The 24,615-nt window shown below is 39.6% G+C and overlaps 1 protein-coding gene and 1 non-coding gene across 2 annotated transcripts in view; one reads left to right on the top strand and one right to left on the bottom strand.

Moving 5' to 3' along the window:
* UTP20 (UTP20 small subunit processome component) overlaps window positions 1–24,615 on the bottom strand; it is a 108,060-nt gene that overhangs the window by 17,506 nt on the left and 65,939 nt on the right. Inside the window, exons 36-48 of the mRNA XM_003269911.2 lie at window positions 23,407–23,562; window positions 22,475–22,615; window positions 21,584–21,721; window positions 15,987–16,126; window positions 15,656–15,738; window positions 13,851–14,137; window positions 12,274–12,413; window positions 11,885–12,041; window positions 6,947–7,045; window positions 5,265–5,432; window positions 3,411–3,577; window positions 2,342–2,483; window positions 1,073–1,189 (exon numbers count right to left, since the gene is read on the bottom strand). Coding sequence (XP_003269959.1) covers window positions 1,073–1,189; window positions 2,342–2,483; window positions 3,411–3,577; window positions 5,265–5,432; window positions 6,947–7,045; window positions 11,885–12,041; window positions 12,274–12,413; window positions 13,851–14,137; window positions 15,656–15,738; window positions 15,987–16,126; window positions 21,584–21,721; window positions 22,475–22,615; window positions 23,407–23,562 — 1,935 coding nt within the window. The remainder of the gene's footprint in view (window positions 1–1,072; window positions 1,190–2,341; window positions 2,484–3,410; window positions 3,578–5,264; window positions 5,433–6,946; window positions 7,046–11,884; window positions 12,042–12,273; window positions 12,414–13,850; window positions 14,138–15,655; window positions 15,739–15,986; window positions 16,127–21,583; window positions 21,722–22,474; window positions 22,616–23,406; window positions 23,563–24,615) is intronic.
* Window positions 10,111–10,212, top strand: LOC115837168. The gene has a single exon (XR_004032197.1). It is a non-coding gene; the product is annotated as a small nucleolar RNA U13 (small nucleolar RNA).

The raw sequence follows: 24,615 nt of genomic DNA, 5'->3' as shown, positions 1-24,615 counted from the left end.
TGGCAAAAGATATGGAAAAAGTGTGCTGAGATCCCTGAACCTCCAAGGCCAAACCTTTGAAAGCACCTGGATCAGCTCGTTCAGCTCTATCTAATAACACCCGTGCTACTCTGGCTGCTGAGAGCTCCTCAGTGGGCTGGATGAAGACACAGAAGAGCAAGCTTGGGAGTCAGAAAGACCTTGGCTTACATCCCAGCTCTGCAACTGATTACCTGTTTGACTCTAGAGATGTTACTTAACCTCTCGGCACCTAGGTTCATAGCCTAGATCTGTACCTAGGCCCTCGCCCTAATTTTCTCATTTATAAAACATAAATAGTAAGAATATATGCCTCGGGTGGTTGTGAAGATCAGAAATAATGTTCTTGGGATTCATAGCATGGAGCAGTAATAGTGACAAAGGTGACGACGATGATATTGGTAAGGGGACAAAATCATTCACCCTCATGAAGTTGTGAGGATCAAATGAAATACTTAACGTACCTAGGAGGGCTTTTAAAACTGTTAAAGGCTATCCAAACTTATAGAACTAGTAAATTGGGAAGCGATTTAATGTAGCAAATAGTGATGGTTCATGATGTCATAAATCTGCTTAAAAACTCAATCATCTCGGCCAGGCACAGTGGCTCACGCCTGTAATTCCAGCATTTTAGGAGGCCAAGGAGGGCGGATCATCTGAGGTCAGGGGTTCGAGACCAGTCTGGCCAACATGATGAAACCCCGTGTCTACTAAAAATACAAAAGTTAGCCGGGCGTGGTGGTGTGCGTCTGTAGTCCCCGCTACTTGGGAGGCTGAGGCAAGGCTGAGGCAGGAGAATCCTTTGAACCTAGGAGGTGGAGGTTGCAATGAGTCAAGATTGCACCACTGCACTCCAGCCTGGGTGGCAAAGTGAGACTCTGTCTCAAAAAAAAAAAAAAAAGAACCCCCAAAACCCAAAAAACCCACCAACCAAACAAAAAAACCTCAATCATCTCATAAAGCTTGAGCCCAAATATAACCATTAGGTATTCTGCAAAACATAGTTCTTCTGAAGAAACAAATGCTCCAATGCAGAGTACAAACCGATGCTTACCTTCACATCCATGGAGCCCAGGCAGTCTATGAGGAGAGACACAAAAGGATCCAGCATTTCCAGGACACGTTCACTTGAAGACTTGATCTTGGAAGTCTTCAGACTCAGATGCAGCAGCTAAGAGAGTTCAAAAAGATACGTCACATTAGTTGCCCATTAAACCAGAGTTAGGTAAATGTGAAATGATGTTTAGAGAAAAGCAAGAAATGTTAAGATACTTCTATTAGAAATGATAAAAAATTTTTAAGGAATGACAAACTGCCTGGGAGGGTCTCAGTAAGTCAAAGTGAGAGCTCGCTGTGCAGCTGAGATGCTACATCTGTTTACCAGAGTCAATTTTCTCAGCATCTACTGTGATTCCAGGCACTGGCTCAGTACACAGGACATGGCAATAACCAGGATGGACATGGTTTCTGTCTTGGTGGATCTTAGCCAGACTCTAAGGAAATGATGACATGTACAGGTAGGGTGCTTTGAGAGTTCTGTAGAAATCTTTGTAGAGCAAAGAGTGGGCAGTGAGTTCCTAGGGCAGGAAAGAGTATGGTGACTTTCTAGATGGGAAGGGAAGCCAGGGTGGCTGGAACGTGTGTTAGAAAAATGCGAGTCAATGAAGGGTTTTAAAAAGGAAATGATTAGATTTGTGCTTTTAAAAGCTCACCATCTTTTATTTTATTTATTTATTTTGTTTTAGAGACAGGGCCTCACTATATTGTCCATATTGGAGTGCAGTGGTGTGTCAATAGCTCACTGCAGCCTCAAACTCCTGGGCTCAAGTGATTCTCCCACCTTAGCCTCCTGAGTAACTAGGACTACAGGTACATGCCATCATGTCTGGCTAATTAAAAAATAATTTTTTTTTGTAGAGACTCGCTATGTTGCCCAGGCTGGTTTCAGACTCCTCTCCTCAAATGATCCTCCTGCCTTAGCCTCTCAAAGTGCTGGGATTATGGGTGTGAGCTGCCATGTCTGGCCACTCACCATCTCTTAAAAAAATTCAAAGTAGTTCAGAGGGGGCTCATGGGCAAAGCATCAGTAAGACCTTAATACATATTAGAGCAGAATCATTAATTCTGGGACAGTTACATCTTCAATGTAAGTGTTGCAAGAGATAAATAGTAAATGGATGAATGCACCTGTAAAAAAAAAATCTAAAATGTATTTACAGTAAGGCATTTCCAATGGAAGTGAGGAGTACTAGAAATTCAACAGAAAATTAAAAGGTGCAGACTCCCTGAAAGTAGCAAGTCTCATTTTAAGGTTAATTCTTACCCGAAGCCCGGACTCAATAAATATGTGCATGTTGGTTTTCCTGCTCACAACAGCTTTCTGTCCACCTCGAACTGGAGTTGGGGGAAGCAGAAGGCAGCTCTGGGGTGGCAGACGTGGATCTGGTGCTGGGGCTGCTGGATTTCTGTCAATCACGTGGCATGAGAAGAGGGTAAAGAACACTGTCAGCTGCATTCCAAGAAGTTAGAGTGGCCCTTCTAAAATGATGAGAGCCCAGCACTGAATAATGTGCCATTTGCTTGGGTTTTGCCCCCTACCCCAGACCCCCAAACCATGAGACACAGAAGAGATTATTAGGCTGTTGATTAAGGTTACTAGGACAACATATATACATTAGGATCAACAGCAGGACACTCCCTTGATTTCTGAAAATAAATGCCAACGAGTCTCTCTTAGACCACAGAAGCAAGACCAAAATGAAGTTTACTAATATATAAGATTTCGTTTTTTGAGACAGTCTCGTTCTGTTGCCCAGGCTGGAGTGCAGTGGTGCAATCTCGGCTCATTGCAACCTCCACCTCCCGGGTTCAAGTGATTCTCCTGCCTCAGTCTCCTGTGTAGCTGGGATTACAGGTGCCCAGCACCATGCCTGGCTAATTTTTGTGTTTTTAGTAGAGACGGGGTTTCACCAAGTTGGCCAGGCTGGTCTCAAACTCCTGACGTCAGGTGATCCGCCCTCCTCGGCCTCCCAAAGTGCTGGGATTACAGGCGTGAGCCACTGTGCCCAGTCTATAAGATATTTTAAAATCTTTTAAGGTCTCAATCTCTGTTTAATCAGAATACAAGATACAGATTTAAAATCTATCCTATCTTTGAATCAATAAATCTTTTTAAAAAATGGTATCAGAGAAATGCCAAAATAATTGGCTGTTGTCACTGCCACCTCATTTATGAGAAAATCTCATGTTGAAATGTATCACACCATAAAGTACCATCTGAGAACTCAGGTGGATATAATTTTATTTTTTACTAAAGCAAATTATTAAAACAACCCACAGAATGGCTTATCAGACACAGAGACCTAAATGAGTTTGTTTTTTTTCCAACTTACTTTTCTTTCTCTGTTAACAGGGGAAGATTTTCACTGATCAAACCATAACTGAGTAATAGAATGGATTCAGCTGTCATTTCCTGATTTACAATTAATCCCACTGTGATTCGGCGTAAAGTTTCGTGAACTTTCCGGGCCAGTTTCAAACTCGTGGTATTTTGTAAGATCTAAAGGCAAAACATAAATATCATGCTGAGATGACACAGAAATGCATTTTGATTTGTCATAATGGCGGTTTTCTTTTATATATTGGCTTTCTAATATACGTTTGGCTTTCTCCTAATTAAAAAGCATTCTTAATATAATTTCAAACACAGATATAACACATAAGGTAAAAGTTAACTATAATCTCAGTCCCAGGAAGAACCACTGTGCAGGTTTGTGAGCCTCGGGGTTTCCTCCACTCCCTCCCTGTTCTCTGCTGGTGAGGCCTCAGGGCACAATGCCAGAGATATGAGACTTCTAAGTTAACATCAACTCTCCTGGTACATTAACAGGGGTAACTTAGAGGCAAACACACACACACACATAATCAACACAATGTATTCACTCCTCATAGAAAACCACGAGAATGAAGTGCTACCACGGTCAAGCCTCAGAGTCTGATATCAATTATTGGGCCTAATCAGAGGAACCTAATGGGAACCAGGATCAGCAACCTCAGGAAATACTCGGTGCTTCAGAGCTATTATCTTGCATGAGACATAGTATTAACTCTCAATACCTTGGAGGGACTTTGTAATATACATCACGTATATATGTGCTCTGTTGACTCTTTTTCATCCTTAAAAGGCATCTAACACTCTTAGATAAGGCTCAGACAAAACTAAATGCATTCTAGGAGTAATTATGGAGTTCATCTAGCACCAGAACATTTAGACCTAATGTAATTCATGTCAACAGATAGTGCTCTTTGTTCTAGTTTTAATACACAAAACTAATAAATTAATAACATTTACTGGATGTTCACCTCTGCAATAGGCACAGAAATCAATAGGAAGGTGGGTAAATTACATTCCCTGATCTTCAGGAGGCAGAATGAAACCATGGTAGGAATGTGAACTTGGATCAGAAAGATCTGGAACTAAACCCTAAACCCTGACTTTTCTCTTTAACCATGTTCCTTTCTACCTTTCCAAGCCTGAATTTGTAAAATGGAAGTACCATCAATCTCACAGGGTGTGCGGATTATAAGAGATAATGTAGCAGTGCTTAGAATATAATATGTCAATACATGCCAGTTTTCTTCCTCTTGGCAACCTGGAAGTGGCAATCTGTGTCCAAAGGCTTTCTAATATATATTTACTTCTAACTAAAATGAATTTTTTTGTAAATGTAAATATACATTTTTAAATAGAGATGGGGTCTTGCTATGTTACCCAGGCTGGTCTCGAACTCCTGGGCTCAAGCAATTCGTCCCGCCTTGGCTTTCCAAATTGCTGGAATTACAGGTGTGAGCCACCATGCCTGGCCTAAAATAAATTCTTAATAAAATTTCAAACATGGACATAACATACAAGGAAATGTTACTCATAATCTCAACCTCAGAGATAAGCACTATGCAGCTTGTGTGCCTCTGGATTTCTTCATGTTCTTAGCTGCTGACTTGACCCAGCTATAATATTCACCTGCACTCAATTCTTGTTGCCTTTCTTTCTCATCTCATGCTTTACATAGCGGACTATGATTTTTGAATCAAAGCATTCACTCACTGGCCATATGGTCCTGGGGCCCTATCACCAAAGGAAATCATGGGTGATCAAGAACAGTGTTTCAGTTTGCCCCGCACGGTTCCTTTTAGGAACTCATGAGATTGTAATGCTGTGATCTCCTGAATTGCATTCAAGTCCTTACCTCTTTTAATGGAAGGATAAGTTTTGTAATCTGATCTTTTCCTACAAACTTGCCAAGGATTTCGTAAGAGTCGTAACTTTTGCTTCTTCGTGCTTCCATGACTTTGGAGAGGATCTGCTTTACTTCCTTCTCTTCAGCAACAGCACCAAACAACTCATGGTTAAACATCTTTGGAAGAAAAAGGACAAATGGCAATTATGCGCACTCAGCAAGATATGCCAACATAAGCAGTCACTGAATAAAGGCCCTGGTATGTCCAAATCAAAGAAATGCAAGTTGGACTGGACTCAAATTAGATGGAAGAAATTTCTTTTAGAATGCACTTGTTTTCAATGCAATTTAGGAACCAATTACTAAAAAAACAAACACATGAGAAACACTTAAAGGTGATACTAACGGGAACAAAGAAAAACCCTTCACAGATGTACATATATAATTGTATGACTGTACAGTTATTTCTTTTTTGATGTACCAAAGAGTAGCTTAATTTCCCTTCAATAAGTTCTTAGAATATTTGCAATCTAGTTAATTATTTACATTCTAATTATAAATTACAAACATTTGCAATCTATTAGTCTAATTAATTGTTAGTCTAATTAATTATCTTATTTTTTGAGACGGAGTCCCACTCTGGCACCCAGCCTGGAGTGCAGCGGCGTGATCTCAGCTCACTGCAACCTCCAGCTCCTGGGTTCAAGCAATTCTTGTGTCTCAGCCTCCCAAGTAGCTGGGATTACAGGCATGTGCCACCCCACCTGACTAATTTTTGTATTTTTAGCAGAGATGGGGTTTCACCACATAGCCCAGACTGGTCTCAAACTCCTGGTCTCAAGTGATCCACCCACCTCAGCCTCCCAAAGTGCTGGGATTACAGGCGTGAGCCACTGTGCCTGGCCTAATGTAAATATTTAAATTGAGATTCAAAATGTTAGTGTCCACATTTTAAAACAAATGAACAAAAGGTTATGTGGCAAATTTATTCTCTTCACAATGGTAGCCTCCAAATTAGTACACTATCCAATTTTGTTTTGTTTTGTTTTTTTGAGACAGAGTCTCACTCTGTCGCCCAGGCTGAAGTGCAGTGGTGCGGTCTGTGCTCACTGCAACCTCCACAGCCCAGGTTCAGGCGATTCTCCTGCTTCAGCCTCCTGGGCAGCTGGGATTACAGGTGCGCACCACGATGCCTGGCTAGTTTTTGTATTTTTGTTAGAGACGGGGTTTCACCACGTTGGCCAGGCTGGTTTCGAACTCCTGGACTCAAGTGATCTGCCCACCTCAGTCTCCCAAAGTGCTGGGATTACAGGCATGAGCCACAGTGCCCGGCCCAATTTTAAAAGTTATTATTAATTTCCCACTGTATTATAAATAAAGCTCCTGTGAACATAACTTCTTAAAAATAGATTCTTAGATGTGACTGAAAATCTTTTCTCATTTCAAAAGCTCTTGATACAAAATGGCAACTTACTTTCCAGAAAGATCATACCAATTTATGAGCTCCTTGCAGTGACAGAGTGCCCATCTCGCTTTAGTCTTAGCTTTTTAAACCTCTGCTAATCTAAAAGATGATGAGTTACATTATTTTCATTTTTATGGGCTATTATCATTTCTTATTTTGTGAATTGATTTTTTTGTGTCGTTGGCCCACTTAAAAAAAGATTAGAATTCGTTTCTGTAAGTCTTACCTCAATCATTATATCTAAACAAGAGTCCAAATCCCCGACTTGCAGCTTATTGGTGAGGCCTTGCAGCAACATGTGAACAGTGAAAGTCAGCACATGGACCTAACATGAGATACACCGTAACAATATGAATATTAACAATGTCACACTAGGAAAACATAAGATCTAGGAAGCACTGTAAAGAGAACACTCAGAGTTTATGTGTTTTTTATTGCCAGGAGAAGCTTCAACAAATGACACATAGTTATTTCACTATCTAAAATCTTGTAACCAAATGATCATTTTGTACCAAAGGTGTTCAGAAACACACTACCATTCTTAGGATCTAATGTTGTGACTAAACCAGGCCAGTGATTTATAAAGAAAGGCACAAGAGTCTTGAACTTTATTTTTATTTATTTATTTATTTATTTTTGAGACAGAGCGTTGCTCTTGTAGCCCAGGCTGGAGTGCAATGGTGCGACCTTGACTCACTGCAACCTCTGTCTCCCGAGTTCAAGAGATTCTTCTGTCTCAGCCTCCTGAGTAGCTAGGATTACAGTCACCCGGCACCATGCCTGGCTAATATTTTTGTATTTTTAGTAAAGATGGGGTTTCATCATGTTGGACAGGCTGATCTCGAACTCCTGACCCCAGGTGATTCGCCTGCCTTGGCCTCCCAAAGTGCTGCAATTACTGGTGTGAGCCACCGTGCCCGGCCAAGAGTCTTGAACTTTAAAAAAAGACCAACCTGTGAATTAAGGAGCTTGCCCATGTTGAATGTAATCAAAGCTTGTAAATAAAATATTATGAAGGAAACAAGTTTTTGCACCCAATAGCAATCAAGCTGATGTTTTCTGAGAGCTTACTACAGGGTAAGTACTGTATTAATACCTTACATGTATTAAATCATTTAAGCCTCACTCATCCAATCTATGGAGTAAGGTACTACATTATCAGCAGTTTTTAGATGAGGAAGCTGAGGCACAAAGAGGTCATGGGTAGGAACTGGTGGAGTGAAGATTAGAAACCAGAGTCCCAGGCTCCACAACAGATTATCCTGCCTCTCAAGCTTTTTGAATTCTTTATGCTGCTTCTAGTGCTGTGAAATTATCAAGGTAAATATCAGATAATGGTCATAGGCTAAGGAAACACATTTAGTTGTCAAAACATAGATTGGGTCTTAAAGGCATAGTTTCTTATGTACCTACTTGTGATCTTTTAGTTTTTTGGAGGCAGAGTCTTGCTCTGTCACCCAGGCTGGAGTGCAGTGGTGTGATCTCAGCTCACTGCAACCTCTGCCTCCTGGGTTCAAGAAATTCTTATGCCTCAGCCTCCCGAGTAGCTGGGATTACAGGCATGTGCCACCATGCCGATTTTTATATATAGATATTTTTTAGTAGAGACAGGGTTTCAGCATGTTGGCCAGGCCGGTCTTGAACTCCTGACCTCAAGTGAACTGCCCGCCTCAGCTTTCCAAAGTGCTGGGATTACAGGTGTGAGCCACAGCATTCGGCCCCTACTTGTGATCTTTAAGTACTTTTATATGTAGACGGTTCCTGACTTACAATGTTTTGATCTATGATTTTCCAACTTTATGATGGATTTATTGGGACACTGTCTCATCATAAAAGTCAAAAAGCACCTGTATTTGAAATGTTTGCTGTGAAATTAATATATATATTTTGAGACAGGGTCTTGCTATGTTGTCATGCTGGTTTTGAACACCTTGGGGTCAAGGTGTTCACCTCCCACTTCGGCCACCTGAGTTGCTGGTACTAAAGGTACACTACTGTGCTCAACTTTCCTATAACTGTAAAAAATCCTTTTGGTGGAAGTGAGGATGACGAGTGATGCTCGAAGATAATAATTTTGGTACAGTCTACATGATTAATACTAAAGCTGAAATCAGTTGTTCTCTCAACTCTAATTTAGTTATTTTAACAAATAATGGGATAGATTTGAAGAACAGATGGTTAGAGAAAAAAAGGGCTACTCATTTAAATACCTCAGGTGTTCCTTAAAAATGTGTGCATGAATCCTCAAGAACAGAGATGTATTCCTCCTTGTATGTCCAGTTCCCAATATACCATATCTCTCAATGCTGTGGTGGTGACAGTGGCCTTGAAAGGGGGATGGGTGGGAGCTACAACTCTGGGAGGGGAAGCTTCCTCTCCGTTCATTGGAACTACAGTTCTGAGAGGGTTGGCCTAGTCTAGTTGCTTTTCTCTTTCTGTACTGCCATTGCTTGGCCCCTGACATGGGCACAGCTGCAGGAGGCATATGGCAGAGTGGGAAAAATAAAGTCCCAGTTTTCTAGCTGAAAGACTGAAACAAATGCAAAAATTAAGTGTCAGCAAAGAAATAGAAGATCTAAAGAAAAAATAAATGAAAATTTTAGAACTGAAAAACCCAAAAACTGAAATAAGAAACTCATTGGATGAGCTCAATTGCAGAAAGATATGAAAGAGGGAAGAGTCAGTGAACCTGCGGATAGACTGAAAGAAATTATCGAACCTAAACAGAGTGGAGGAAGAGCAATACACACACACACACACACACACACACAGCCTCAGGAACCAGTGGGAGAAAAATAAACATTCATTTCACTGGAGTCCCAGGAGAGGAGAAAGAGTGCACTGCAGAAAATTTATTTTAAAAAATACTGGGGCTGGGTGCAGTTGCTCACGCCTGTAATCCCAGCATTTTGGGAGGCCAAGGCAGGCAGATCTCTTGAGGCCAGGAATTTGAGACCAGCCTGGATAACATGGTGAAACCCCATCTCTACTAAAAGTACAAAAAAATAAGCTGGGCGTGGTGGCTCATGCCTGTAATCCCAGCTACTTGGGAGGCTGAGGCATGAGAACTGCTTGAACCCGAGAAGTGGAGGTTGCAGTAAGCCAAGATCGCACCAGTGCACTCCAGCCTGAGTGACAGAGCAGGACTCTGTCTCCAGAAACAAAACAAAACAAAACAAAAATCAAAGAAATACTGGCCGAATAGTCTTCAAATTTGATCAGAAGCTCAGAAAATGCCAAACAGAGTAAACCAAAGAAATCCACACTTAGACACATCATGATCAAACTGCTGAAAAATAATGATAAAGTCTTTAAAGCAGCCCGAGAAAAACAGCACATTAGTAAGAGGGGGACAACAAATTGAATAACTCATCAGAAAGGTAGGAAGGAATGCTTCATAATTTATAAGTGTGATGATTGGGTTTCTGTGTTTATGTGTGAGATGTGTCTCCCTCGACCTTGTTACAACAGTTGGGCATTATCTGCCTGATGTGGAAAAAAAAAGAAAAGAAAAGAAAGGCTGGAAGGAAGTAGAACAATATTTTTAAAGGAAAGAACTAAACAGCTAAAAAGAAAGAACTGTTAAAGCGAAATTATATATCCAGCAACAACATGTTTCAGGAATGAAGGTAAAAGGAAGACATTCATAGAAGAAAGAAAACTAAGAGAATCTGTTCCCACCGTGCCTGCTCCACCGCATTGCTAAAGGACACCTTCTAGACTACAGCAAAATGATATTAGAAAGAAGTGTGGAAATTCAGAAATGAAGGAAGAACAGCAGAAATAGTAAATATCTAGGTAGAACAGACTACTCTCCTCGAGTGCTTAAAACTTGTTTGACAATTATAAGCAAAAATTATAACATTGCCTAATGAAGTTTTTAATATACAGAGATGTTAATATATAAGGAGCTATAATACAAAGGGTGAAGGGCAAAGGGACATACAGGGTGATATGGTTTCTACATTCCACTTGAATTGGTAAAATGCTGATTCTCAGTAGACTATTGAAATATATGGTAATCGACAGAGCACAGAGCAACTACTAAAAATCTATACAAAGAAAGATAGTCGAAATGAATATGAAATTTCTTAGTGTGGTAGACTTACAGTCTGTAGACTAGGAACCTTACCCATCAACAAACTAGGATGTACAAAGTAAAGCTAACTACCAGGAGTCTTAATCATGTAGACTGTACCAAAATTGTTTTCTTTGAGCATCATTCTTCATCCCCACCCCAACAAATAACATGGCTGCTTACTTGAAAAGACGCTGCAGCGTTCCTCAAACTTTAAATCACCCAGGGATGATATGAAAATGCAGTTTCTGTAGGTCAGGTGTAGGACCTTTAAATCCTGCATTTCTCACAACCCCTCAGATGCTGCTGATACTGTCTGCCCAGGCGCCATGCTTGGAGCAGCGAGGGGCTAGATACCACATAACTACTTGGAGTGCTGTATATTCCACTTGGCACTCTTATTTTATTTTTTGAGACAGGGTTTCACTCTGTAGCCCAGGCTGGAGTTCTATGGCATGATCACAGCTCACTGCAGCCTTGACCTTCCAGGCTCAAGCAATCCTCCTACCTCAGCCTCCTGAGTAGCTGGGACCACAGACGTGTGCCACCAAGCTTGGCTATTTTTATTATTAGTTTTTGTAGGGAAGAGGTCTCACTATGTTAACCAGGCTGGTCTTGAACTCCTGGCCTAAAGTGATCCTCCCACCTTGGCCTCCTAAAATGCTGGGTGTACAGGCATAAGCCACCACACCCAGCCCCATATTTTATCATTTACATTTTATATTCCAACTCTTAAACAAATGTGTATGTTCTTTATTGTTCACACCAGTGATAATACAGTCAATACACATCCAAAAAGAATTATATTAAGAACTCAGAGAATATAAAACTTGATATGAAGTAATTTGAGAGAAAAAGAGGTCATGTAACCCAGGCCTATAAGGATCTTTTAAAAATCAGATATAGGAACTATTTAAACAACAGATTTCCTTAATACTAATTGGAAACTTTTGAATATTACTGCTCAGTGTCTCAGTGGATCAAATTTATTAAAGACAGGCCTGAAGTTCCATAACTTGCAGTGTTCAAGCTGCAAATATTTTAACTCCAATACAACTTGAATATAAAGCACAAGATGCAATTTACCTGGTATCCACGGACAAGAGTAGTCTGTAATTCTTTTAAAACATATTGGAGGAAGTGCACACCAAGATCCTCTATTATTTTCGCAAGAGTGCTGCGTGCAACGTCTCTGATTTCCTGGGCTCTGTTCTTGAGTAGGGCACACACTTTCAGCAAAATACTAGAAAATGAGAAGTTGAAAAATGACTAATCAAATAAACAGAAGCAATTAAACATATACATATCGTTTTGTCTCTTAATTACTCATAACTCAAATTTCCCTGTTAGGATTCTAAACCACAGCAAGTTATGACAGTACTTTTTCCTCTTCCTGACAAAAGAGATTCAAAAGTAAGGAAGAAAATAACCAATTTTTGAGTTTCACTAAACTTCTAATTTGTTACAAAACATACCTTGGCAGATTAGCTTCCATAACTTCTTGTGGAAGGGACTGCATTAATTTAACCATGGCAAAAGCTAATGGAACTCGAACCACTTCCTCATCATTCACAACCTTTGACTTGATAAGCTTGTGTTCTTCTTCCCTTTTAGTCTGTAAGAAAAATTTAGGTTAAGCTAAAATGAAAATAAATGGGTCAGTGATCTACCAACACTGCAACCTTGTATTTGAAAGACAAGTTTTTCTAGAAGGATGGATGATCATAAAAAAAAAGAAAGAAAAGGCTGGGTGCGGTGGCTCATGCCTGTAATCCCAGCACTTTGGGAAGACGAGGTGGGTGGATCACCTGAGGTCGGGAGTTTGAGACCACACTGACCAACCTGGAGAAACCCCGTCTCTACTAAAAATATAAAATTAGCCGGACGTGGTGGTGCATGCCTGTAATCCCAGCTACTTGGGATGCTGAGGCAGGAGAATCGCTTGAACCTGGGAGGCGGAGGTTGTGGTGAGCCGAGATTGTGCCACTGCACTCCAGCCTGGGCAACAAGAGCGAAACTCCATCTCAAAAAGAAAAGAAAGAAAAGAAAAACAGCTCTTTCTATAGATCTTAAGCCCATTTCTAAGTTTATTTAAAAACAAACCAAATCTCTAATTTGAGGATAACCCTCTAAAAATTATAAAAATAACAGGTGTAAGAATGTTCTACTTTTTGAAGAAGCCATGAGAAAAAAATAAAGCCAGATTTTCACCAATGTGGGTTAAGACTGCTGTCAAGTATAGGAAACTCATATAAAACGTGTGTCGGTGGGGATTGTCAACTGTGTGAGTGACACTGTTAGTATATAATAAATACAGGGCCTCAAATAAAAGTTTATTTACCAATATATAAATTTGTATTATAAATATACAAAATATAAATAAATATTTACAAATATACAAAATATAAATCAATATTTTATACCAGGAGTTAGCAAACTTTCTCTGAACAAGGCCATATAGTATTTTTGGCTTTATGGGCTCTGTTGAAGTTACTCAACTCTGCTGTTGTGATGAAAAGGCAGTACTAAACACTACGTAAACAAATGGGTAATTGTGTTCCAATAAAACCATACAAAAACAGGCCACAGGCTAGATTTAGTCCCTGAGCCATAGTTGGCCAACCCGTGTTTCACCCCGAGAAGGAAGGAAAGGCTCTGGCTTCATGAGAATGCACTGCTAAATGTTATCCCTGTTAACTACGAAAGATGAATTTTGAATAGTGCAGAACTGACCAAAAAGTAGAAAATGGAAACATATTCTAACTTTCAATAACCTTTTTGGGACATGGGAGTCTCTTAATAACTACTTTGGAGATGGAAAAGCATTTATCTACCCTATCAAAATCATAAAGAAGGAGCGTTACTGCTTAGTTGCAGCAGGTTAAGCCTGAAGTTGAAGAGATAAGAGTAGAGGGGTGAATTGTGAAATGTTGAGATAAAAGGAAATCTAAAAGCTGAAATCAATCAATAATCACCAAGAGCCTCAGTGTGACAGGGCCCCACCAACACCAGAATTCACACAGACCTGCTGGACCCCGAATAAAGTTATTACCGTAGATGCAAGGCATTTATGTAGCCTAGGGAGAATATCCCCAGTTATGGTTCCTTGGATATTTTTAATTGTTCTCTCTAATTCTTCCTTGTTTTGAGGAAGGAAAGAGACAGGCTTTGTGATACACTCGGATTCTTTAGCTGATGTCCCTCCAGAGTCAGCTGGATCAGGGGTTCCCAGTTGTCCGTTGTCTGACAAACTCTTGCATGTATTTTCCTTCTCTTCCTCATCCACGTGTTCTAATTCCATGGCCTCAGGCTCTGGTAACTCAATTGCTTCAATTGCATCTATGTTTAATAAACAACAGAAGTCACCTTTAAATCAAATAAGGAAACCACACAGTTGTGGTAAGCAGTTTTTCCCATCGACATTCAACTTCCGATAAAAAATATCCAATCAGCAACTGTGGGCAGGCAAGGTAAGTGCTGAGGAAAGAGCAGTAAATAAGAGGCCTATGGATTTTGCTTTCTCACAGTTTAGAGTTTAATGAGAGTGACAAATAAACTGCCAATTATAAAAGAACACAGAAATGCAAGTACAGGGTAATTAGAGAACACACTGGGAGGCTTGGGGGTCAGGAACGTCTTAACCAAATGAAGCACCTCCATTCATGAGCATGAAAATCTTAATGGCAGCCAACTGCCCATAGTCTTTGTCAGTTTCTGGTATGTGATTACAACAATTTTACAAGTTAGTGGGGATTCCTCTTTTCCAATCATCTGAAATAGCTGGTATAGGCTAAAATGATCTACCCCTTGAATGTTTGGTAAAACTCAGCTATAAAACAATCTGTGCCTGGTGTTTTCATCAGATGACTAACTGCAGATTCAACTTCTTTTTCTTTTTTTTTTTTTTTTTGAGACAAGGGTCTTGCTCTGTCACCCAGGCTGGAGTGCAGTAGCAAGATCTCAGCTTACTGCAACCTCTGCCTCCTGGGTTCAAGCAATTCTCGTGCCTTAGCCTCCTGAGTAGTTGAGATTACAAGTGTGCACCACCACATCCAGCTAATTTTTTGTACATTTAGTAGAGACACGGTTTCGCTATGTTGACCAGGCTGGTCTCGAACTCCTGGCCTCAAGTGATCCACCTGCCTAGCCTCCCAAAGTGCTGGGACTACAGGTGTGAGCCACCGTGCCCCAGCCTAACTGTGCATTCAATTCCTTTAATGGTTAGAAATCTATCTGGATTTTCTATTTTCTTCTAAAGTCAGTTTTTGTATTATGTTTTTCTAAGAATTTGTACATCTCAGCCAAGTATTCAAATTTATAAATACGAAGATATCTTTTCACTTAATTGTGACCCTTTTTAATTCCTAGTAATGTTTATTACGTCTTCCATTTTTACAGATCAATCTTGTCAGGCATTTGCCAATTTATAATCTTTAAAAAATGTATAATCTTTTCAAATATTTATTTTTAGCTTTGTTGATCTTTTCTATTGTATCCAGTTTATTTTTCACCAATTGCTGCTTTAATTTTTAATTAATTATTTTCTTACACTTTCTTTCCATTCATTGTGTAATGCTCTTTTCACACAAGAAGGTGATAAAATTGGATTTCTATATAATAATCTACAGCTCACATTTTTTCACTAATACAATTTAGACTAGCCTTCTCTTTTGTTAAATAAAGTTTTCCAGGAATGCTTAAACCATTTATTTTAGCCTCCCTCCAGGCTCATTAACTGTCCATTGCTAGTAAGAGCAGACAAAGGGAACAAGTTGAATGTCACCATCTTTAATTCATTATCATAAACTATCCAAGAATAAGATGAAAATCTCACTTAAGAAAGTTTAAGAAACTTACTTTCTTCATTCTCAATTTTTCCCATTTGTTCTTCAAGAGTTTTGTGGTCAAAGTGGAATGCTTCTAACACTATTACTAGCAAACTGTTAAAAAAAAAGTACACAGAAATGTTCATTTGATTATTAATATCATTGGACTATAAAAGGAGAGGAAATTTAAACACTAATAAACATTAAAATTATTTTTATTAGTATTTTTAATTTTAACAAGTATTAGCATAACCTTATTAATACAAGATAAAAGTAAATTGAGATTACAGAAAGACTAATTCAGAAAATATTTTTAAAATTACATTTAAAAAACAAAACAAAAATAAGAAGTTTGACCACACCTGACACCCAGTTTTTGATTGATCTGTCCCGTTTGTAAGACATGAATGAAATGTTTCAAGTAATATATATACGCTGACCAAGAGAGATGTTTGCAAATAGCTCCAATAACCTCTGTAGCAGCAATGGTTATATTTTCATGCTGTAAAATAAATCAAGAGCATCAATGTAGAACAAGTATTTGCTAATAAAATGCAAGGCTAATTCAGTATATTGGAAAAACTTAGTAGGTTCTCGGTAATTATGGAAGAGAAAGAATGTCCAAACTATACTAATTTTTTCCCTCTAACCCTAGGAAAACATGCCATCAATTTAAAGGAATTATATCATTCTTTAAAGGCTATTAACATATTTTGGACTCTTTTCCACTCAGACCTCCCTGATGGGTTTAAGACTACAGAAAGCAAATGAAATAAATTCAATGTAGAAAAACTGACAAATGACAAAAACTATATATTGTGCTACTTAGCCCTCAAAAGTACACTGTGGGTGGTGGGGGTCAAGGGGAGGGAGATCATCAGGAAAAATAGCTAATGTATGCAGGGCTTAATATCCAGGTGATGGGTTAGTAGGTACAGCAAACCACCATGGCATATGTTTACCTATGTAACAAACCTGCACATCCTTCACATGGACCCTGCAACTTTTATCAAAACAAACAAACAAACAAACAAAAAGTACACTGCCTCAGAGACATCCCTTTCAGGCCATGATGAAAAACAGAGAATGGATTTACCTTTAGACCTTAAACTAGAAAAGCAGGCAAAATACATGAAATGGACCAGGCGCGGTGGCACACGCCTGTAATCCCAGCACTTTGGGAGGCCGAGGCGGGCGGATCACAAGGTCAGGAGTTCAAGACTAGCCTAACCAACGTGGTGAAACCCCGTCTCTACTAAAAATACAAAAATTAGCTGGGCGTGGTGGTGTGCACCTGTAATCCCAGCTACTCAGGAGGCTGTGGCAGGAGAATCACTTGATCCTGGGAGGCGGAGGTTGCAGTGAGCCAAGATTGTGCCACTGCACCCCAGCCTAGGTGACAGAGTGAGACTGCGTCTCGGAAAAAAAAAAAATACATGAAACAACAGTTTCCAAATCTTGGATATTAACCACTGCAGGCCAGTGATCTCTGAGAGAAAAGAAATAAATAAAGTGAGGCTTACAATTACCCCAATTTACTGTGTGGAGAGAACTGTTAAGTTGCAGCACAGGAAGAAAAACCCAGAAAGAGCCCAGTGGTCTTCCTGAGTTAGGACACAGGGTTGAGGCTACGGTAGCTAGAGTCCACGGGGCACAGCACCAGAGAGGAGAGCTGCACAGAGGGAAGGTGCAAAAGCAAGCCCCTGGAGTCTTTGGCTGAGTACTGAGCAGTAAGCATGAGTAAAGAAGACACAGGAAAAGAACCACAGAAGGGAACAGGCAAAACAATCATCAAAGACCATATACGGTTGAGGCTAGTTCACGGTCCTATCAGCCGGAGTGAAATGCCCTATGCTACACAGGGCATTGGGTATTTAGGTACTTAGAATGGTAGTGTCTCAGTACCAGGGCCATATTAGTCATAAACTAAAAGCTGCTTCTGCCCTAAGAGAGCTTGAAAGCAAGACTCTAAAGAATTAGATTATTCACAGGTAACCTAACTGCATCTGAGAATAATTCTCAGGAATACTTAAAGACATCCAAATGTACCCAACACCCAGTAAGGTAAAATTCATAATGTCTGGCACCTAATAAGAAATTACAGCTGGGCATGGTGGTGCTTGCCTGTAGTCCCAGCTACTCGGGAGGCCAATGTGGGAGGATCACTTGAGACTAGCCTGGGCAACAAAACGAGAACCCCATCTCTACAAAAAATAAATTAAAAATTAGCCAGGTGCAGTGGTGTACACCTGGAGTCCCAGGTACTTGGGAGGCAGAGGTAGGAGGATCGTTTGAGTCCAGGAGTTTGAAGCTGCAGTGAGCTATGATCATACCACTGCACTCCAGCCTGGGAGACAGAGCGAGACACTGTGCAAGTTTTCTAGCAGCCTTGGCAATAATTTATAAAATTCTCATATGGTTATAAGCGGTTAGAACATTAATATTTAGAAAAATAAAAGAAGTGAGAGGAAAATATGAGCATGTTAAGGAGACATGAAAGATATTTTAAAAAGATGAAATTGAACTTCTAGAGATAAAAAAGACAATTCTGAGAGATAAGATATACTGGATGGGATTTACAGCAGATTAGACAATGCAGAAGCAAAGATTAGTGAACCTGAAGACAGAGCAGCAGAAAAATGAAACAAAATGAAACCCAGAACAAAAAAAGATGAAAAAAACAAAGCAAAACAATATAAAAGCCTCTGAGTTATGAGACAACCTCAAGTGACCTAATAATGTACAATGGAGTCTCCAAAGGCAAGAAGGGGACCTAAAAATATTTAAAGAAATAATATTTGAAAATTCCCAAGTTTGGCTGGGAAGAGTAGCTCAACCCTGTAATCCCAACACTTTGGGAGGCCATGGTGGGTGGATCACTTGAGGTCAGGAGTTCGAGACCAGCCTGGAAAACATAATGAAACCCTGTCTCTACCAAAAATATAATAAAATTAGCCAAGAGTCATGGCATATGCCTGTAGTCCCAGTTACCAGAGAGGCTGAGGTAGAAGAATCGCTTGAACCTGGGAGGCAGAGGTTGCAGTAAGCAGAGATTGTGCCATTGCAGCCTGGGTGACAGAGTGACATTCTCACTCCAGCCTGGGTGACAGAGTGAGATTCTGTCTCAAAAAAAAAAAAAAAAAGAAAGAAAAATTTCAAGTTTGATGCAAACTACATATCTACATATTCAAGAAGGTCAATGAACCCCAAGCACAAGAATCACAAAAGAAATGACACTAAGGTACTCATAATCAAATGGCTTAAAACCAAAGGTAAAGAGATACATTTTTAAAAGCAGTTAAGAAAAAACTATGAAAAAAATCCATAAACTGTCTACAAGGGCCAGGGCATACGACAACAGCAACAAACAAAAAACAAAACAAAACAAAAACAAAAAAACCCCAAACACATTACATTTGGGGGAACAAAGTTAAGAATAACTTCTCATTGGAAATAATACAAGCCAGAATACAGTTTAGCACCATCTTTAAAGTACTGGAAGGAAAAAACAAAAACACAAAAAACAATAAACCTGTCAATCTAGAATTCTATACCCAGCAACATTACCTTGCAAAAACAAAGACAAGAAAAGACAAACAAAAGCTGCAAGAATCAATCACTAGTAGACCTGTACTAAAAATTAAGGGAAGTCCTCTTGTCAGAAATAAAATGAAGTCCAGGCACAGTGGCTCATGCCTGTAATCTCAGTACTTTGGAGGCTGGGGTGGGAGGGTTGCTTGAGGCCAGATGTTTAAGACCAGCCTGAGCAACAAAGGAGACCCTGTCTCTCCAAAAAAAAAAAAAAAAAAAACCAAAAACTCACATACACACACAAAAAACAACAACAACAAAAAAATCCTCCTTTGTTTCCTGCCACAACAAATAAATAAGAAATTTTAAAAATATAATTTAAAGAAGAAAAATGATACCAGATCAATATCTGGATCTCCACAAAGAAACAAAGAGCACCAGAAACTATAAATATGTAAGCAAATATAAAAGACCTTTTCTTTATTTTCAAAGAGCTCCTTAAAAGATAACTGACTACTTAAAGTAAAAACGACAACAATGTACTGTGTGGTTTAAAATGAATGGAGAGGCAAAAACCTATGGCAAAAATCCCTCAATAACTAATAAGCCAATGGTGATAAAATAAAATCCCAAAAAGTGCAATTAATCCAATAGAAAAAAGATAAAGAGAAAAAAAGAAAAAAATTGGGTCAAATGGAAAATAACAAGACTCAGATCTAAACACAACCTTATAAATAATCATATTAAATGTGAATGGTCTAAATACCAGTTAAAAGGTTGTTGGACTGGATAAAAAACAAGACCCAGTTAAAAGCTACCAATAAGAAACCAACTTTAAATGTAAAGTCATAATTAGGTTAAAAATATAAGGCTAGAAAAGGATATACCAGCTGGGCATGGTGCCTCACGCCTGTAATCCCAGCACCTTGGGAGGCCGAGGTGGGCAGATCACCTAAGGTCAGGAGTTAGAGACCAGCCTGGAGAATATGGCGAAACCCCATCTTCACTAAAAATACAAAAATTAGCTGGGCGTGGTGGCGTGTGCCTGTAATCCCAGCTACTCAGGAGGCTGAGGCAGGAGAATCACTGGAACTTGGGAGGTTGAGGTGGCAGTGAGCTGAGATAGCGCTACTGCACTCCAGCCTAGGTGACAGAGTGAGACTCCATCTCAAAAAAAGGAGATACTGTGTGAACATCAAACAAAGCTAAGAATACTTCATTTTTTTCCTGTCTACACACCATTCATATTTCAATGGCATCAAACAGTTAGGTTGTGCTTACTAGCTTTTAAACTAGAATATAACGGAGCTATCTTTTAACTACTTAGATAATTCTTTTAAACATTTTGAATATCCTGAAACAGAGGAAATCTATTATTGTATAAGGCTATGTAATCAACAGTATAAATTTAAGCCACAAATCCTGACATTACTGCAGTTAGATTTGAATTTCTATGATCATTTAATACCACCTTTCATTAATCTTTTTTTTTTTTTCAAATAGTCTCGCTCTGTCGCCCAGGCTGGAGAGCAGTGGCATGATCTCGGCTCACTGCAGCCTCTGCCTCCTGGGTTCAAGTGATCCTCCTGCCTCAGCCTCCTGAGTAGCTGGGATTACAGGCATGCACCACCATGCCTGGCTCATTTTTATATTTTTGGTACAGATGGGTTTTTGCCACATTGGCCAGGCTGGTCTCAAACTCCTGACCTCAAGTGATCCACCTGCCTCGGCCTCCTAAAGTGCTGAGATTACAGGTGTGAGCCACTGCACTTGACCTCATTAATCTTTTTAATCAATAATTACTTATCTAGTCTTTACTATGTGCCAGGTACCATTCTAGGCACTGTGTAATATAAAGGTTAAAACAGCCCTAAATTGGAATACCAGTTCTGACTCTGGGTGTCTCTGAGAAAGTTATATAACCTCACTTCTTCTCAGATTACTCTCCTGTAAAATAGTAGTTGAAGAATAGTCCCTACCCTACTCCAGAGGGTTGAGTTGTTGTGAGAATGAAGCACTTGAAATAGTGCCTGGTACCTGGTATGGTGTTAATGATAACCTACTATTTCATTTCATTTCTTGTATGTCATTTGCGAAAATAATGACTGCTGACTAGGGGAGTTAACCAGATTTAAGTCCTATGACACAAAAATAAAAGTATGCAATTTTAATAATGGGATAATTTCTAGGAAGAAGAATATTTTGTGCTGGGCCTTTGTGAGCTAATAATAGCAAAAACACAAATAACAGCCACCATTTATATAGCATTTACTATGTGTCAGGCACAGTTCTAAGAGCTTTAGAACTATTCTAAACCTCTAATTATGGTGATGACATCAACATAAACACCACCAACTCCGTGTATATTTTGGCAAAGTGTGTCATGGTATGGGAAGAGGGTCCTTGGTTTCTAGATCTAATGACCTACCTTGAGCATCTTCTCATCAAAAACTGGAGTCATGGCATAAGGCATGATGTAATTCTGAAGAGATTTAGAAGACAGAACAACTTTGCCTTCCATTAGTTGTTTTGCAAGTTTCTTCAAGGCTCTTGCTCTTCTGTGGATCTATGAGTAAGATAAAATATGAATTAGTTACAGAATAATCTCACCTACAACCAGCTCCATTTTAGTATTGTATTCTCTTTTCATGAAAAGATTAAAGGAGTGGCCAGGCGCAGTGGCTCATGCCTGTAGTTCCAGCACTTTGGGAGGCCGAGATGGGCAGATCACCTGAGGTCGGGAGTTCAAGACCAGCCTGACCAACATGGAGAAAACCCAGTCTCTACTAAAAATACAAAAGTAGCCGGGCATGGTGGTGCATGCCTGTAATCCCAGCTACTCGGGAGGCTGAGGCAGGAGAATCACTTGAACCCTGGAGGCGGAGGTTACAGTGAGCTGAGATTGCGCCATTGCACTCCAGCCTGGGCAACAAGAGCGAAACTCCGTCTCAAAAAAAAAAAAAGATTAAGGAAGTGAAACACAGTCCATGTGTTACAAGAGCAAACACCTGTGCCTTGATTTGCTTTCAGAGATACAATCCATAGCATTTGTTTAACAATGGACCCAAAGCATTTACACTTCTTAGGAAAAGGCAGAGAAAAGCGACACTATTATTAACTGTGGTTTGTGATACCACCAAAGAAATTAGAATCCAGGAAATGATCATCTTAATACAAATTTCAATGATGATCATAAAGACCAAGGAAAGAGAAGCTTAAACCTTTTTGGAAGTTAAAACATGTCTTTCCAAATGAGGTAGAACTGTTTGAAATATGTATGCTTATGTCGTAGGCAGGAAAAAGCAGAATTGTCTTCTACCTGAATGTGCTTCATGTTCTCAAAGAAGTCCATTTCTGGGTCATGGTAATGAGTAAGTTGTACCAAGTCTTTGAATTCCAGTTGGTTTGGAAAGGTTTGAATTAAACAGGAAAGTATCGTGGTATAATCCTGCTGAATACTCTGTAAATATGAAGTGGAGAAAAAAAATTTTATTTTAAAAAGAATTTGTTTCTGAGATAATATGAGGAAACAGAAAAAGACATAAAATTTTAAAAAGTAAAATATTTCCACTGTTAAAAAAAAAAAAAATCAGGATTGCTTGAGCCCAGGAGTTTGAGGACACCCTGGACAACATGGTGAAATCCTGTCTCTACAAAAAATACAAAAATCAGCCAGGTGTGGTGGTGCACTCCAGCCTAGGTAACAAAGTGAACCCGTCTCAAAAAAAAAAAAAAAAAAAAAAAAAACCTGACAGCAATATTAGATCCAAAGCGACTGATGGCCAGGCATGGTGGCTCATGCCTGTAATCCGAGCACTTTGGGAGGCCGAGGCAAGTGGATCACTTGAGGTCAGGAGTTTGAGACCAGCCTGGCCAACATGGTGAAACCCCGTCTCTACTAAAAATACAAAAATTAGCTGGGCATGGTGGCATGTGCCTGTAATCCTGGCTACTCTGGAGGCTGAGGCAGGAGAGTCACTTGAACCCAGGAGGCGGAGGCTGTAGTGAGCCAAGATCACGCCACTGCAGTCCAGCCTGGGCAACAGAGCGAGACTCCATCTCAAAAAAAAAAAAAAAGTGCTCTCTTTTCTAGACCCACTCCCATTAAAAGTCTGGTGACTATTTACTCAACCAAGTATTCTCATTAAATGCACTAAGCCTGACTACTTTTCTATACAACAGTAGCAAACGTGGGAAAACAAAACAAAACACAGCCTCAGACAGTGGTGCCTAAAACACAAAGTTATATACCTCTGTCTGGCTCTTCAGACCTTTCCTCAATTTCTCCAGGAGTGAACGGTGGATGATTTCTCTATAGTCTTTCTCTGTGACATTCAAGGCAGCTACCTTTTTGATGATACTCATCAGGCACATGCTGGCATTATCACTTAAACTCATATCTCCTAACTGCAAAAGAGAGAGAAAAAAAGGAAATTATTCTCTGTAATAACTATAATATGGAATATTACTTCCCAGTGCAAGCATCTGCAAAATTCTGTCACTGTGCTTGTAAAAATGCCTACTAAGCAAGTTTCCACAAATATTTCAAACCTAAGGGAGAACCAAATGTTCTGTGAGAAATATAAAACTGTAAATGGCTGAAAAACCACGCTTCCCAAGAAGTGTCATTTAATTTCAGGCAGCACTATGAAATGTCCTTGTTAATTACTTTTACTTCCCAAAGCAGGCAGTCTAAAAGGTTCACTAAAGCCAGTTTTCAATATTCAGTATCAGGTCATTACTGAAAATGACAGAATTGGCTGCTCCAGAGTTTGTGGTTTGAAGAATGTCAAAGTGAGTGTAGAGAAGGTATCCTTGACTCAGCCAGCCAGGCAGCGACTTAGAATTTTTTGTGCTGAATTTTGGCATGATTATGAAGAATGAGTATAAAACAGGGAGATTATTTTTTCATATATTATGTAATCCTTAATATTAGATGAATAACTATAAAATGCCACAAAGAGATCACTGATGCCACTACATGATTAACAATAATCAAAGGTTTCATTTGCTGCATTTTTGGATTTTAACTCAGTTCAGCAACATAGCACTTAATATAATCCAAACACTTTTTATTTCTCTTATAACTTCAATAAAAAAAGGATAATTTTAATTAGTATAGTTACATGTTTAAAAATTGACATAATTGACACACCATAAAATTCACCCTTTTAAAAAATTTACTATTTGGCTGGGTGCAGTGGCCCACAGCTATAATCCCAGCACTTTGGGAGGCCAAGATGGGCGGATCACCTGAGGTCAGAAGTTTGAGACTAGCCTGGCCAACATGGTGAAACCTCGTCTCTAATAAAATCCAAAAATTAGGTGGGTGTGGTGGCGTACCCCTGTAATCCCGGCTACTATTCGGGAGGCTGAGGTGGGAGAATTGGTTGAACCTGGAGGCAGAGGCTGCAGTGAACCAAGATCGCGTCACTGCACTCCAGCCTGGGTGACAGAACG

This window comes from Nomascus leucogenys, chromosome 10 (assembly GCF_006542625.1).
Source record: "Nomascus leucogenys isolate Asia chromosome 10, Asia_NLE_v1, whole genome shotgun sequence".
Lineage (NCBI taxonomy): Eukaryota > Metazoa > Chordata > Mammalia > Primates > Hylobatidae > Nomascus > Nomascus leucogenys.
The sequence above is the reverse complement of the archived record's forward strand: the minus strand, read 5'-3'. Positions and strand labels throughout refer to the sequence as shown.